At 39.8% G+C, this 17,687-nt stretch overlaps 1 protein-coding gene across 1 annotated transcript; it reads right to left on the bottom strand.

The window, feature by feature from the left end:
- Positions 1-10,352: 10,352 nt before the first annotated feature.
- On the bottom strand, positions 10,353-12,019 carry sid1 (secreted immunoglobulin domain 1). The gene is made up of 2 exons (XM_085383222.1): positions 11,954-12,019; positions 10,353-11,281 (listed from the first exon to the last, which is right to left on the bottom strand). Exons 1-2 carry the CDS (start codon positions 11,997-11,999, stop codon positions 10,896-10,898), a joined length of 432 nt encoding a protein of 143 aa, XP_085239348.1. The 5' UTR covers positions 12,000-12,019; the 3' UTR covers positions 10,353-10,895.
- Positions 12,020-17,687: the final 5,668 nt, after the last annotated feature.

The raw sequence follows: 17,687 nt of genomic DNA, 5'->3' as shown, positions 1-17,687 counted from the left end.
CTGTTTGCTGGTTCCACAGTAGTTAATCGCTGTGAGGTTTTGGAGATGTTAGAGGAGTTTGTAAGAACACTACATTGGCTACCGAGCGGTTTCTCAAACATTTTGTTTGATGTGTCCAATGTCCACTCACGACACCACAGCTCATTAGTCAACAAGTCCTGAATTTATCACGAGCCAGTGAAGGAAATTCCTCTTAACTGACCGCACATATGCTCACACAGAGCAATTCATTTGTTTGCTTAATCACTGAGTGAGGCTGGTCAGGAGGCTCGCGATGAACTGGCTGCTTCAGATGTTGTTTATCAGCATCTGATAGCAAGGCCACGATCTCCGAAAAATCATGGAGAGCCTTGCCAAGATGTCCAAGCCGGGATGCCTCTTACTTCATTGTTTTCTGCATTCGTTCCTTGTCTCACTGCAGGCAAGCAGTTTTCTTGTACTGCATATGAAGAATGGACACGACGTTGGTTTTTTGAATAGATGAGAGGGTGGATAGCTCATGTATCAGCTGACACTAGCAAGCTTGGTTCGTAAGCTGCATCCATTAGCGTAAGGTGAATGATGCAGTATTCTCTCACTGTGCTTCTGAAAGTGAAAGAAGGATGCTTAACTGCATCTGAATGACATCATCTACAGTTGAATCCGCCTCCAGTTGTTTCTCAGCAGAGAGCTCAGTCCACAGTGAACCGCTTCACATAAAACCAGTCCAGTCTCTACTTTATCGAGACGTTTTCACTTTGCAAACAGCAAACCTGCATCACAGCATCATGTCTGGAAGATAACTAAAGCTAATATCTCACAGCTTTGATTCTCAGCGGTTAAATCACCCACACAGACGCCCTGCTGATTTTAGGATCAAATCTTTTATTTTAAAAGAAGCTAATTATGTCTGCAGCACACCAGGCTGGATGAACGTCATTATATATCAAATTTGTAAATAATATTAATATGTTGAAGCAATGCATATATCTGGTATGTGATTTAGCTATCTTTTGATTCTTTTGACTCAATTCTTTTCAGAACTGAGTTAAAAGAATCTCATTTTAAAGCACTTTAAGAAGAAACGTGAAGAGATGCAGTAAAGTCTCATTAAGCAGTAAACTGTGGTGTTTACAGCTGCCTAAAGGTCTCTGCTTTGTGTTCTGTCTCAGCCACCATACAAAATCCTAGATTATGAAGAGGAGCACATTTGTTCCTGAAGGGCTTTTCTTTTTTAAAGAGGAACCACAGCTGTAACCAACACTGCTCCCACAATTGATGAAAACTGATGAATGGATGGACATGCTGATCACAAGCTTACCATCTCATAAATTCAACAGTCTGTCTAATCGCTGTCCCATATTTTATTTAGATAAAAAATATATTTGCATTTATGCATCAAATCATTCTCTTCAATTCAGACCACTCACCCGGGTTTTCACATGGTTACATGGGAAGTAATGAATCATTAAAAAGGAAATATCAAACCTGCAGTTTCAGACTGTCAGTCACAAAACATATATTTTGGATTTGAATTTCAGTTTGTGATTTGGTTCCTCTTTAAACCATTCAGTTAAAGCACGAGTTTTCCGTTGGACAGATGTGTCACAGCTGGATGCCACGTTTACCTGAGCACAGGTGTTTAAAGCTTCTTGCCAGACGGAACACACTGGATAACTAGCAGTCACGGTGAACGCATGTAACTGTATATTTGATTTATATCTATACGCTTCTGTAAGAACATGAACATTTTGCTTCTATTTATCTAGCCTGTTAGAGATTTGCAGGGTGGGGTTGAAGTGGGTGGGGCTACAACTGTAAATGGTATTTGTTTTGTGTTTGAGTATAATTGTACCTTTTTTTTAAAGATTCTGACAGCTGACATATAAAGTGACAGTGTAACAGTCTGAGCTGTTACACGTGTATCTTTGCATGTATTATTTAACTTCCTTTGATCACATCAGATTGAAGAAGCAAACAGGGAGTTTGAATCCTGCAGGACTCTGTAACAGCTGCTCAGCTGATCTGAGGTCTGTTTGAATGAACTTTTGCTGCAGGATGTTTCAGGCAGGGTTTTGCATCACATGTACAGTAAAGGATATGAATCACTCATTGCTTCTGGTCTTCTTTCCACACCTTTGCTGTCAGCCAAAGACGTTTGGAGGACAGATGGATGCAGTGTTGACGGTATTCTGGTATTTTCTGGTATTTCTTTTGGTGACAAATGAGTGTGCTCATCATACACACGTTTTGTTCGTCATACTCTTTCTACTTTTAAATAAAATAGAGAATTCTAGTGTGAAAATGCTATCATGGCGTCTAAATTCAAGTGTCGCTTTCAATATAATAGAATTCCTTGGAAAGATTTAGAATCAGAAAGAGGAAAGAGGAGGCTGGAATGGGTTAAGTTCAGGATATTACACAGAGTCAGTGCAACCTGATTGTAAATCAATTATGTAAAAAAATAAAAAATAACATATAAATATAAAACAAATATAAATGCTATGTACTTATATGGTTTATTTTTGACTTCTGTTGCCATGATGACAGATCTTTCTTCAAAATAAGATTTCTAATCTCAATGAGATTTTTACCTGGATAAATAAAAGACTAATAATAAAATGTAATTTGTGTTAACCCACTGAGCATTATCTGTTGGTTAGAGAAAAATCTACATGCATTTCAATTCAGAAATGCAAACATGCCTTTGAGTATATCCACGTTTATACTCTGTCAGTGAACTTTCCTGACCAGGTTCTGTTGTTTGACCTGACCTGTGTGTTGACCAGTTAGCTCACGGGCTTCGGGGTGAAAGGTCAAAGGTTTCGTTTTGAGAGTTTCTGTTCACTTTTCTTCATATTTATAGAAAGATAATATAAAACAATTCTTGCATTCACATTTCCAACAATGATTAGGACAAAATGCATCAGAGAGCACGGTGACGTTTTCAACATCACAGAATCGATTGCTTTGATTTTTTGTTACAACTTTTTAGTACAGACTACATGTGAAGTCATCCAGTGTTAAAATGTACAGTTTCCCATGCTAGGGGCACACTGAGGACTTGGTAAGCAACCAGAGAATGCAAGTGGAAGTCGTGCCCTTTCTCCTTTGAACCATGAAAACCACAGGGAGAGAGGTGGGGTACAACCTGGACAGGTTAACACAGACAACCATTCACACTCACCCCCATGAGCAATTTAGAGCCAATTAACCTACCCTCACTAATTGCATGGGACCACACAGACATGGGGGAACACGCAAACTCCACACATAAAAGTTCTGGCTACACAGTGGAATCAAACTTGAGACCTTCTTGCTGTGATGCAACAACCACTGTTCCATCATGCTGCGGCTAAATAACACACTAAATATGACTATGAAACATGAAATATGTGCTTCAGGTTACCGTGTGTCTTTCTGTATAAAAGCCTGGATTTGTTACCGATTAACCCATCCATCCATCCAGTCACTGCCGCGCATCCTTTTCAGGGTCACGGGGGGCGCTGGAGCCTATCCCAGCTGTCATAGGGCAAGGGGCGGGGTGCACCCTGGACAGGTCGCCAGTCTGTCGCAGGGACACAGAGACAGACAACCATTCGCACTCACATTCACAGCTATGGGCAATTTAGATTTTTCAGTGAACCTTTCCCCACAAAGTGGATGTCTTTGGACGGTGGGAGGAAGCCGGAGTACCCGGAGGGAACCCACGCAAACACGGGGAGAACATGCAAACTCCACACAGAAAGACCCCGGCCTGATGGTGGAATTGAACCCAGGCAACAGTGCTAACCACTGTGCCACTGTGCTGCCCATTAATTAAATTCAAACAGAAGATATCAGCCTGACCATCATGTCCAGTAAGAATACCAGTTTAAGGTTTCTTTGGATTCATTTAATTATTTGCTGTGATTTCCTCTCTACACCTTCATAGCAGAGAATCTGAGAAACAGCAATTGTAATAATACAATTTTACCATCAGTTTTATTGTTTCATGAATTATTCCTCATAATTATGTTTGTTTGTTTTACCTTATATAAACGTTCCCATCAGAAAAATACTGAGTTTAAGTAATATGAGCTCAAATCGTGATCAAGGACGCCTAAATGTCATTCCAGGAATTGAACCTGTGGCCTCCAAGCCATTACTCAGCCTCTGAGCAGAGTTTCTGTCTGTACATTTTCCCTCCTTGCGTTGTTCCACACCAGTATGAAGATGTGAGCCTCCAGTCTGCCGTTGACACCTCCCTCACTGAGGTGGCGCTGTAGCCCCGCTTTGACTTCTTCCATGGCCGCTCAGGGCGTACTGATGTCAGCACCATATCATTCAGGCCCCACAGGATGTGCTGCTGAGGAGAGGTTAGTCCAGTCAGAAGGCAGACCAGGAGGGGAGCAGATCGTGGATGCTGAGAGAGCCGCACGGACGACAACAACTGAATAGACGGCGTGTTGGAGGAACCTGGAAACAAAGAACATTGTAGTATTTTTTTCCATGTTAACAGAAGAAAATGGCAGAACTGTATGGATGTGTTTAATATTTTAGATGAATTTCCAAACTTCCATTATTAGGTAAAATGCACTGAAACAACAACACAAACATCAGATCCCAGACAGGCACCTTTGTACTGCTTACTGTGATTTCTACAGTGCCATGAAAAAGTATCTGCCCCCTTCCTGAGTTTTAATGGGTTTTTCTTTTTTGCATAGTTACATGTGTCAGACCCTCAAACTTCCCTTATTAGATAAAGTAGGGGAAGTGGTAGCTACTCAACTGAAAAAGTTCAACAATGTTGTCTCAGGGATTAATGTTAAAACATCTTTTAAGGTCAAAGCTGCATAAATTTTAAGATTATCCAAGTCAAAGCAAAATAGTTTTAAAATGATTATTTCCATCTATGAAGGGTGGAAAAAGCGGATGATCTGATATCCGAGTGTCGGTGTTGTTCCCTCATCATCATAATAAATGTTGTTCCAGGTTCAACATTGCAAGTGACCAATCACATTGTTGTGATGTCCCCCTTTTGTGCCTTTGAAAAATACCGCCTTAAAAAAAGTCAATTTCACTTGCGAGAAGAGAAACCGCTTCTGTCCGCCGATCCAGGAACTTGAATTCTTTGCATTTCAGGATACTTTCCTTTCATAAACAGTAAGCATTATACATATTGTCCTTACAGAGGCGCTTTCTCTTCTCGCAAGTGAAGTAGATTTTTTTAAGGCGTTTGTTCAGCAGAAGGTGAGTGGTCACTTGCAATGTTGAACCTGGAACAAAATTATTTATGATGACGAGGGAACAACACCAACACAAGGATATCAGATCGTCCGGAAAAAGCTCTCCTGGACCGCTGTAAATGGGGGGGTTTCCAGTCTCATCTCAAATTTTCCAATAAAAACATCAACACCTGTAAGACTTTTGGGAAAGTGTTCAGTGGACTCTCGAGACAAAAGTCGAACTTTTGGGAAGGTTTGTATTCTGTTATATCTGGGGTAAAACTACCACAGCATTTCATAAAAAGAAAATCCTATGAAGACTCAAACGCGGGGGTGATGTCTCGGGGCTGCTTTGTGATGGTCTTGGGCTTTTTTGCTGCCTCAGGGCAATTTTCTTTCCTGGACATACCCGTAAGTTCTACTCTCTACCAGAAATTCCTGAAGGAGAATCTCTGGTCATCAGTTTGTGAACTGAAGCTCACGCAGACTTGGGTTATGCAGCCGGATCCAAAACTCACCGCAAAGTCCAACCCCTGAATCTGTGGCTCCAAAGAGAACCAAAATGAAGTTTTGAAGTGGCCAAAATCTGGACGTAAATCAGACTGAGATGTTTTGAAGTGACCTTAAACAGGCTGTGCATGCTGGAAAACCTCAATTGTGGCTGAATTAAAGTATTTCTACAAGTAAGAGTGAGCAAAATCCTTCACAACACCTTGAACGATGGCACAAGCAGTTATTAAGTTTAGGGGGAAATTTCTTTTCACACAGTGGCAGGTAGGTTTGGATAACTCTTTCCCCTTATTCAATGAAATCATCATCTAAAAACTGCATTTTATATTTGCTCTGGTTATCTTTGTCTTCTATTAAAAGTTGTTTGATGATCTGAAATATTTAACAAGCCATTCGTGGCATTGTATTCTTAGTTTTTCAGTTCTAAAGTCCAGAGAGGCCTGGACTCAACATAGGGGAGACCGGGGATAGTTGTAACGTGGGTCAGTTGTAACACTTCCAATTTCTCCAATCAGGGCTAAGTTTCAAATGATGTGACTCATCCTGTGCATGCCCAATTCAGTTCTGCTATCACATGTGAAAAATCAGCACATTTCGTCAAACACAGACAATTTAACACGAAAAAAAGTAATTTGTATGCCAAAAAGTACGTTTTTCTACTTTATTTCAATTTCTAATAGCATTATCTGCTTTGCAGTTAAACTCATCAAACTTAAATTATGTTATTTGTATGTCTATGGGGATATATTCTGTGTAGGTCTTTAGTGCTAGTGTTTTAGCCGTTGGCTGTAATGTTAGCTAGTTCATGGCTATAGGAGTCTGGGTCATTTGTAACAGCTACAGTCTGGGTTAGTTGTAACAATAACGCAGATGTTACCACACTATTACTTTAACTTATATTAAACAAGTTGGGGCAACGACATCAGCAGAGAGAGGTTCACTGGTCGCATTTGTATATGCGGTTAATGCCATTGGCAACACAATTCCTCCACTGTTTGTGTTCCCACACATACATTATGCAGACCTCTGTGTCAGAGATGGACCAGTAGGAAGTACTGGTAGTGGAAATAAATCAGGATGGGTGCAAGAAACAGATTTCCTCATCTTTCTGAAGCACTTTGCAAACCACACCAAGGTAAGCCATGATAAAAAGTAATGGAATTGTGATGCTGGTGAACAACTACATTTTTTCAGCTTCATTGTTATGTTCAAAATTGGTGCAAGAGTTGTAGGTTCTAATGCCCACTGAGCCAATGAGGCCAAACTCAAGGAAGACCAACCAAAATTAATGAAATATTCAGTTGCAGAAAATTTTATAATTTGTCTTTTTTGGGGGGTTGGAATATGTTCAAAAGTTAGATTTCTGCATTCTGTCACACACACACACACACACACACACACACACACACACACACACACACACACACACACACACACACACACACACACACACACACACAGCTACATAAATGGCTCTAAGTGCATTCATGTGTTGAATAAACAAAGATTACATGTTAATGTTTTGTTAGTACCCTTATTTCATTGTGTTACATTTCACCCCAGGATATGTTACAACTAACCCAGACTATGGGGTTAATTGTAACATTTCACTCTTTGTGTTTGAGGCCATACCATGCAATGGGTAATTGTGCTGCAGAGAAAATAGCTGCACTATTTAATAGCAGACTTTGCATTACATTTTGAATCCACTACCTTAAAAGAGCTTCAATTTACAGACAGAAATGTCAAAAATGTTACAACTATCCCCGGTCTCCCCTACAGATAATTAAACCCCTGACATACTGGTCTAAAGGGAAAAACAAAGAAACAAAGACGATCTTTCATCTTGTTTTATGTTTCCATGTTTTTGTTAGTTTCTAAAGAGAAGCTCTCAAAATCCAAACAGAATACGAACACAGTGCTGACCGTGGTGCAGTTTGTCTAGTGGAGCTGTACCTGTTGACTTGTTTTGATGGTTGAGAAGGTCATCATCAGCATCAAAGTCAGCCACTTCTTCATCAACATGCACCACCAGCCGGGTCCCAGGGCCAAAAACCATCGAAAAAGAGAAAGTCTGTCTGGTGGGAACTGAGCAAACAGTGCAGCAGCTGCAGCAGCAGCAAACCACCATTACTAACAGTGGAACAAACGTGAGTGTTAAAGGAACAGTTCACTATTCTGTGCAGCAGCTTACCTTATGAGGATGATGAAAGTCACTGCAGTTTCCATGACGATTCCACTAAAGATTTAGCTGAAGAGAGAAAAATCCTGGTAAACAAAGATTAAAGTAAAAAGCCTACACCACTCATAATGCTGTTGAATAATACCTGTGCATCTTTCAGATTAAAGTCTGGTACTCCAAGAACATTTCTAAATCATATCGTTTTCCTTAAATACTGATATTAATTTCTCAGCTGCCTCGACCTTAGATATTTACCTTTGATAAGTGTGTCCCCGTGGTTCCTGCTGTCACTCTGATGCCCACAGATCTCCTGTGTCGTATCATCTCTCATCAGTGAAATCAGGAAACTTCAGGGTCTGGAAAATAGAAACATGAGAAACTGCTGGAGCAGAACAACAACAGTCTCCAGAGGAGAGAAACTGCTCTTGGATCACATCGACCGTTGGTTTAGTCAGTTGGTGAAGGACAGAAAAACAGGAAATTTTCAGTTTTTTCTTAATTCAACTGTTGGACCCTAAATAAGATCCCAGTGAAACCGTCAGTTTGCATGTTCACAAACACTGTTTTTATGATTTATTAGCTGAACATTTCCCATAAAGATACACTGTAACACAACATCTAATCTAATCTAATCTAATCTAATCTAATCTAATCTAATCTAATCTAATCTAATCTAATCTAATATAATATAGTTCAAGTTACATATGATCTTTGTTACATTTAAATAAAATGTAACTGATGCAAGAGATTACTGACAGTTTAAGGAGACTGGCAATAAATACAGCGCTGATTGTAACTATGGCAATTACGTTTTTGATTATAATTTTCTTGAGATGCTTGATGTTGAATGTTTATTTCCTATTTCAAGTAAAAGAGTTGATGAGTATTTTTAAAATATTTCACATAAAACATACTAAAATTACTTTGGGGACTTTAAGGACAAAAACTTTCAGAGCAAATAAAACTAAAAGACTACGTGTGATTAAACATTTCATTTAACATTTCACTTGATTTTTGTTTTACAGCACAAACACAAAAAACACCAGAAGTATAACAGCTCTGCATCAAACACATTTGTAATTTTATTACCATCTTGTACTGAGTTTTTAAAATGGTGTAAGATTGTCTTGAAAGAAATTTTCATGTTATAGCAGCTTACAGGAAAATACGTCTTTAAAGGGCGCATCCACTTAGAAATATGATTTTGATGCATACTTCACTTCATGACATCTGCGCAGATGTTGTTCGTCTGCTTGCTTGAACACCTGCAGCTTTTATGACATCACAGCTATTTTTCAGTCACTTGGGTTCGAGCTTTAAATGTGAAACGTTTAGGTTAAAGAAGAAATAAATCTCAAGTTAAGCTGGCCTACATGCCCCCATGGCACAGAGGCAGGCTGTCCTTAATTCAAGGACAATAGAAGGGTGAAAAGTAAGTTGTAGCAATGAATCTTTAAGTCATGCTTTATCTGTATTTTCAATTTTAATAATGTAAAATATATATGGTTAGATATTTAATGATATGAGGTGCGTCAGATTTTGACAAGCTCTAGAGGTTTCTGCTTACTAATGAGAAGTTTTTTACTTTAATAACTAATAACTCTTTTTTTTAAACTATTCTTCATTAGGTCAAAAAATGTTGTTACATGTGTTTCCCTGTGCATATTATTAATATAAAAGAGATTATAAAAAACTTTCAGATAACCTCGACATTCATGGTATAAATTTAGGAGTGGCAGAGAAGTACATGAAGGTTGTGCAGAGGCAGCGCTGAGGTGTGCAGTAAGAGTGACAGAAGGCTTTGACTTTACACCAAGGCTCAACTCTGAGCTGCTTCTTGTTTGCAGTGGTGATGATGAACAGGTTGACAGATGAGGTCAGACAACAGTCTCTGTGAACTATATGTTTGCAGATGATACTGTGATCTGTAACAACAGCAAAGAGCAGGTAGAAGAAAGCCTGTAAGTAAAAGGAATGAAATGTCCTGGTATTACAGCACACATCTGTGAATGAGAAAAAGGTATAACAGTGAAGCTGCACAGAGCACAGGTGGTGAAGGTGGATGAGTTTAAGTACCTGGGGTCAGCCATCCAAAGCAGCAGTCAATTCACAGGAGAGGTGAAGAGGAACGTGCAGACAGGGTGGAGTGTGACAGAAGGACAATAGCAGGAGTGAAAGGGAACGTTCATATCCACCAAATCAAAACACACACACACACACACACACACACACACACACACACACACACACACACACACACACACACACACACAAACAAACAACTAAATTATGCTGAAAACACAGTAGACACCAACAAAACCACATCACTGCTGTCAGAGCACATTCACCGACCAAACACAGCCTGGCTAACTGCTGCAGCTGTGCAATGGTTTCTCAGGGGAAATGGGTGGCAGAGGAGTTCAGGGAAGAGACAGGACACAACAACAGGCACACAAGGCTGAAACTATGTTTGGATCAACAGTTTTTATTATGGAAGGTATCAACAGGAAGCAAGCATTCTTGCTGGGTGAACAAGTGTGTTTCCTGTATTTGGCAAAGACAGAATCAAAGAAAAGATAGCGTACTGCAATGTACAAGAAAGGCAGTTTTTATTTATGCATTTTTAGCTTTGCTGATGCTATAATCTAGCAATAAATCTGCCAGCAGAAATGGTGGGGAAAGAAAAAGTAGTGCCACAAAGCAAATACCTTTACAGCAACAGCTTCATTTGGCCGGACTGTGAGAGCGCATGGATATTGAAAAAGCACAGCCTTTAAATCACTCTTAATTCAAACACAAGTTAATTAAAAATCTCAGAAACTTGGCCGTTGTACATGTAAGCTCACTGTTTTCAGTCACTGCACAAAAAAAGCACATTTATTAAACTGTGAGATGGGGTGCAGATATTCTTCTGCGTATGATGTTCAAAGATGAGGCTTAAAAATGAGGGGAACTGAAGAAGAGCAGAGAAACAGTCTGAACAAGCAGCCAAGTAAAGCCGATCCTCACTCCTGACATTATTTCCTTCTGCGGCTCCGTGGCCTTGGTTCCTTCTTCCGGTCATCTCCCCGGCTGATTCCACAGTAATAAACCGCCGAGTCGCTCTGCTTGGAGCCTTGCACCACCAGTGAGCCATCGGCCGCTATAGAGACTTTACTGCGGGGAACACCGTTGCCGTATTTCAGTTTGAGTCTATCCATAGACCTGAAGGAGACAAGGAGCTGTGGTCCCTGTCCTGGTGCTTTCCTGTACCAGCTGAGGGTGGTGGGCGCGGTCGGGGCAGTGGTGGTGGTGAGCATGGTGAAATTGGAGGTGTCCAGCAGAGGGCACTGCAGGGTGGCATTCTCTCCAAGCCTCACCTGGATGGTCGATGAGGGATCGACAGCTGCGTGGTTCTGTAAACCTTTACATGAACAGCATCAAAGCGTTTGATATTCCTCACATACTGAAATGTTGTGTAAAGTAATATGAACACGTAAAAAAAGCTTGTAGTGGAAAATCAAAACCTACAAAGTGAGTGTTAAAAATAAAAAATTAACATGGGAAAAAATGTTATAACATGTCATAAAATCAGAAATGTTTGGGTCCAGATTTGTTGAATAAATGTTAAAGAAGAAAATAGCTTAAAAATTAAAGTATGTTAAAAAAAATCTCAAAATATTACCATTATGATCAAAAACTTTAACCTTTTGGAAACGTATTAAAAAATGTGCCTGTTTTCTTTGCATTCAACTTTAAACAACATCAGCGTTTAGTTTGTTTGACCAAGATTTAAAACAGAGAAAAACCTTCTAAATTAATTTTTAATGAATGTTTATTCAATCAAACCTGTAAGTCTGTAAGCCAATAAACATTTTCTCTTTTGCACTCTAATCTCTTAATCCTGCACACAGGAAGCTTCATTTTGAACAGATTTTCACCATAAAATCCTTTTAAATTGGCCTAAAGTGGCGAACAGAGCTTCAGCCTGTCGACAGCGTCTTCGTTAAACATCCAGTTTTAAAGTCGGTGAGTCAGTGAAGTGTGAATTTGAATTCATTAATTGACGACAGAAAAGACAGAAAGTAGAACTCACCACTGAGAGCGAGCAGGATCACCCGGACCAGCAGAGACTCCATCATCAACTGACTGAGGAAGCTGCTGCTGCTGTGAAACCAGCAGAGTGTTTCAAAACAAGACTAACGGATAACAACACATGGCTCAGTATGTGAACGCTGGATGTTTTTCCCTCATGTGAGACCTTTAGTTCTCATGTATGTAAATGTGGTAACACTTCATTCATATGTTAGCTACATTTAAAAAAAATGCTGAAAATTTCAAGATATTTCAAAGAAGGTTTTGTACTAATCAGAAGAGACATACTTTTAACATTTAACATAGTTAGGTCCAGATATATTTGGACACTGACACAAGTTTGTTTTTTTACCTGTCGACTGAAACATATAATGGACATGGACATAACTCTCAGCCTTCGTTTGGGGCTATCCACATTTCAGTTCGATGCGCCATCTTTTTAAAGGCGCCGAAAGTAATTAGACAACTGACTCAAAGAATATTTCATGGGCAGCTGTGAGGAATTCCTTTGTTATGTCATTATCAATTGAGCAGATAAAAGGCTTGAAAGAGTTGATTTGAGGTGTTGTGTTTGCATTTGGAAGATTATGCGGTGAACCGATAACAGTCAAAGGAGCTCTCCATGGGTGAAACAAGCCAATCTTAAGCTGCAAAAACAGAAAAAAGCCCATCCGAGGTATTGCTACAATATTAAAGGTGATAAAAACACTAAGCTTTGGTTCAGTCAAACCCCAACCCATTTGACCTTAGAACTGAAGAAGCTTCTCGGATGAGAGGTGAAAAGTCCAGACGCTTTTCTTTGCAAGCTCCTTTGACTACAATGACCTGGATGACTGAGAACCTTCACAGACATGACAGCATATATTGCTCTGCACACCTTTCAGCACTGATCATGCTTATCTAGACGTGCAAGCTGCCAGTTCCATATGCACTAATGCAGCGGTCTCCAACCTTTTTTGCGCCACGGACCGGTTTATGCCCGACAATATTTTCACAGACCGGTGTCCCAAAGTAGGTATCCCCGACATAATTTGTTTCCCCTGTGCTGGGAGTATGCAGGAAGTACTGATGTTTTCATTTTGTGAAAAAGTGAAAAATTAGTATCGTTACGTTACCATTCAGTTTGAAGGTTACAACAGAAAATTATATATTTATTGCTCACGAGGTATCAGATGGGATTATTTTAATAAACCATTAACATTTTGGCTGATAAATATTTTTATTCTCCTGTAACTTCACTATATAAAGAGCTAAATCCTCCAAAGTTTCAGGAGTAATGCGTGTTTGTGAACAAAAAATCAGCAATGTGGGATCCTGTTTGTCCGTGATTTACACAGGGGGAACAAATTGTGGCAGGACCAGCCTGATATTATTTGTATCCCACTATAACTTCGTTGTATAAAGAGCTAACATCTCAAAAATGTCAGGAGTAGTTGGTCATTATAAGAAGTGTTTGTAAACGAAAAATCAACAATGTGGGATACTGTTTGTCCGTGATTTGGACAGTCCAGCGTGTGCTCCCTACGCAGGGGAAACAAATTCTGTCGGGGATACCTAGTTTGGCACAACACCTGTACCGGTCCGAAGCCCGGGGGTTGGGGACCGCTGCACTAATGCACCCCTATACCAACAAAGATACGGGCTGTGGACTGAGTGCTGATAACAAGCCATATGGTCTCTTTCTCTGACCTTTACCTCGATGGATGCAGCATGCATGTTTTACAAACAGAATTACAAATCTCGATTCTTCTGACCATAGAACAGGTTTCTACTTCCCCACATTTTAAACAAGCTTTGGCCCAGAGAGGAAGGACGCATTTCTGGTAACAAATGGCTTCTTCTTTCCATGATAGAACTTTAACCTGCATTTATCGATGGCATGGTGAACTGTGTTCACAAACAATGAAGTGTTCTGGAGCCCATTCAGTCATTTTCACCACAGAATCATGCCTGTTTTTATTGCAGTGCCAGCTGAAGGCCCAGAAACTGAACGAATACACAGATCACTATTGATGGTCACAATTTTTTTAAAATATAATTTTAACAGAATTTTGTTAAATGATCACAGTGTATAAAATAATACCATGAATAATTATTGAACTCTTGTCTGTGTTGGGAGTTTGAAGGTGTAGAGTATGTGATCTTCCAGCAGGTGGTGCTGTAAAATCATCACTGCTTCGGAATCAGTCCGAGGTATGAAATCATGAGATGATGAAGCCTCAAAGGGCACACAGGGACTGGAGACTGTCACAAGCCAAAAACAACTTGTTTCAAATCTGAGCTTGTGCAAGGGGTTGCACAAATCTCTCCTCACAAAGCGACAGTACTTCACTCACTGTCTGACATGCTGGATTCTTATGCGTTCTGTTAAACTGAACCACATTATCTCATTAGTGATGTCTTAGTGTCAGCAGTAACACAACGCTGAACAAAACAATTAGAAACAGAAATGAAAACTTTGGTTGTTTTTGGACAACACAATCAGCTGCAGAGCACAGCACTGCTTTTATTGGTAAGCTGGAATATGAAGCCACTAACACACAGCCAGCAGGAAGTGTGACAACATGACACTGTTTTAGTTTACCTGAGTCACCCACACATTCACACACACATTCATCCAAGCACACGCTCACACTCCTGGTGGATTGGGGGCATTTCAGGGTTCAGCAACATTCAAGGTTGCTTTGGCAGACAGGGAGAGCTCGGGATTGATGAGTAGATTAGCTGCTCTTCCTCTTAAGCCTCTGTTTTTGGTATATCTGCTGCTAACATCAGCACCACTGTTCCTGGTTTGAATTAGCTCACTTTGCTGAGACTGCTTTTGCACTAAACTTTAAACGTGTTCATTTGTGCTGTAAAGTTTTGTATTTTAAAATCAGAGTCAGTGGAGATTGATTCACTTTTGACACCAACACCAAGCGGCCATCAGAGCGACTGTGGATGTGTGGCACTGATCGGCTCATCTCGTTTCCAGGAAAGGGAGGAAAACAACCTGAACCTTATTAGAAACTACATGTTAAAATGCATTTAGATTTCAAAGAAGGTTTTAAAGAAGTTTAAAATTGTAGGTTTGAGTTGATGCGACCATGTCTCTGACCGCCACGTTTCTATCATTGGTTAATACTGCTGCACCATCAATAAATAACAAATACAAGGCACTTGATTCATAAGACAAAATTCACATTTAGATTATCCCAGAGTGACGGAGTACAACACCGTGTATCCAGTACTCTCATCATATGGAACTAGAGGGTTGTATTTTTACTCAGTTGTATATAGTATTTGTATTTGTATTCTATTCTTATCTTATTGTATATTTATTTTATTTTATTCTACTGTATATAGTATATTATTTTATTCTATTCTGTACAGTTGTGTACTGTATTTATTCTTATTGTATTCTAATTTTTGCCTCATAACTTTTGCACTGTCCACTTCCTGCTGTGACAAAACAAATTTCCCACGTGTGGGACTAATAAAGGTTATCTTATCTTATCTTATCTTATCTTATCTTATCTTAATTTAATTTAAAAAATACAATCATGGACATATTATTTCCGGTCTTGGCTTAGTATTGCCATGCTGTGTGAGAGTGCGGTTAACCCCTGACCTCATCTGAATGCACAGCACTTCCTCTGTTTGGACAGTAGAAAGGAGGGTCAGAGGTCAGCTGGCTGTCTGCCTTCAAGCCAAAAACATCAGATCTGAGAACAGAGGAGTGTTTTCTTTCTCTGTTCTCATGTTTTCTCTGCATTATTGGGTCTTTACCTAACAACACGAAGCCCCTCGAGGAGACCGATGTTGTGATTGGTCCTATATAAATAAAAAGAATTGAATCGGTTCACAAATCTTTATATGGTGGCAAGAAAGTGATGCTGATTAAACATTTCCTGTTGGCTTTTGCTGCAGCTTTTGAAGGTTTGAAGAATTCAGATAGTTTTGTGTTTGCAGGTGGTTCATATTTTAAGGTATACACACCATTTGGCTAAAGTGATAGCTACTCTGTTTCTTAGTTTAAACGGTGATTTTGAAAACCTGCATTCAGGATGGCAAAATGAGAAAAACATACGGTAATTTTAATGAATGATTTATTGCTTTAATCAAGAAAAATAATCAGTTTCAGCTTCTCCAAAGTGAAAGGTTGGTGCTCTCAACTGTTCTGCATCCTTGTATATTTAATATTTTTGGAGCCCTAAATGAACTAAACCTGTGAATGTAAATATCTTTTTCATGGCACTAACATATAATTAACTAGTGTAACTGAATTGTAGCTATCGAAGCATGCAGAGGTCCACAGCATTGTTAAACTTGACTTCCTTTGAGTCTCGATTTCTATAAAAGAAGTTAAAACTGGACTGTAGCTCTGATGTGACTAAATGAGTCGCAGCTCTCGTTTGAAAACTAATTCTAATGGGACAGTCGATTGGTGTGAATTGTAGAGAAACATATTTTATATTTTTCAGTCGGTTTTCTCTTTTTAACTGAAGGATACACAAACACCTGCAGAATAATAACAATGGGATTATTTTTCAGTATGAAAATGTGCATGTTAAACTAAGCATCCTGTATAATGAATATAATTAAAGGATTGAAACAAACCAACCTGGTTGAAAATGAGCTGAAATTGTACAGCAACCGATTTTGTGTACAGCTGTCGCTCCTCATAGATGCACTCAACCACCCAGCACTATGGCAGCTGTGCTGATGAACAGGCATATTTATCATTGACAATGATGGCAGAAAGCCACTGTTTCCTGCTCACTGTTTTTCTCTGCTATTTATGGACTTGGCCCAGGACACCTTCACTACACTAACTGTTTATCTGTCAGAGCAGTTAGCAAACACAGAACTAAAGGCAGAGGTCAGTGCATTATTGTTTGGACAGGAAAATGAATGTTATTTCCAGTTAGATTTGAAAAAAGAAGCATTTTTATTTAAGCTGTAATGCATTTTGATTCTAAAATCTCTTTAAAGCTCTCCCATCAGCAACAATAGTTTGGTGTTTTCCAGCTGTGAGCAGCTGGTCCATTTACCAGAAGTGAGTGTTGTTTGGTCTTAAGGCTCTTTGCTTTCAGTAAGTCTCCCTGTTTCATCTATTCTGCAGACACTGCCCGTAAACATGCTGAGAAGTATTATCCACTGGCTTCTTTATGAAAACAACTTGCATGTGTTTGGCTCCATCCCTGAAAACTCTGTCCTGACGGGGTGGGGTAGGTGGGTGTTGTTAAAGGAGTGGCTAACCCTAGGTGATTCAGGGACATGGAGCCACAGCTGGACCAGGGTCCCTTAAAGCTCCTGGTAGGAGTTACAGATGTTTAAAAAGATGTTTGGCTAAACCACAGAGACTGTTGCCCCTGAGCCAATCACAGCGAAGGTAGACATGGTGGGCATTGGGGGCTGTGGTCTTGTGAATCAGAGGGTGGGGCTTGTGGGATCTACGTGCCAGCAGCTGGCATGAAAACATGAATGCGGCTGTAAAGTAGGTTTTCTTTCTGATGCTGCGTTTCTTTGTCTTTCTTTTCTCTGTTTCTCTTTTCTGAGTTTCATTTCTCTGCCTGGAGCATATTTGCAGTTTGAGTTCATCCAAGATCATCACTGGCAAGCTGGGAAATAGAAACAGAAAGCTTCAGTGTTCGACACACACCCACACACCCACACACCCACAGACACCCTCCCTCTCTCTTTACATGTAACTTTCCAACTTAGCTCTGTGTGAGTGTTAAACTCTGCTGGCT

The sequence above is a fragment of the Rhamphochromis longiceps genome, linkage group LG15, assembly GCF_057381845.1.
Source record: "Rhamphochromis longiceps isolate RC_006_pf linkage group LG15, R_longiceps_female_GT1.1, whole genome shotgun sequence".
NCBI lineage: Eukaryota > Metazoa > Chordata > Actinopteri > Cichliformes > Cichlidae > Rhamphochromis > Rhamphochromis longiceps.
This window is presented reverse-complemented; position numbering and strand designations above follow the sequence as displayed.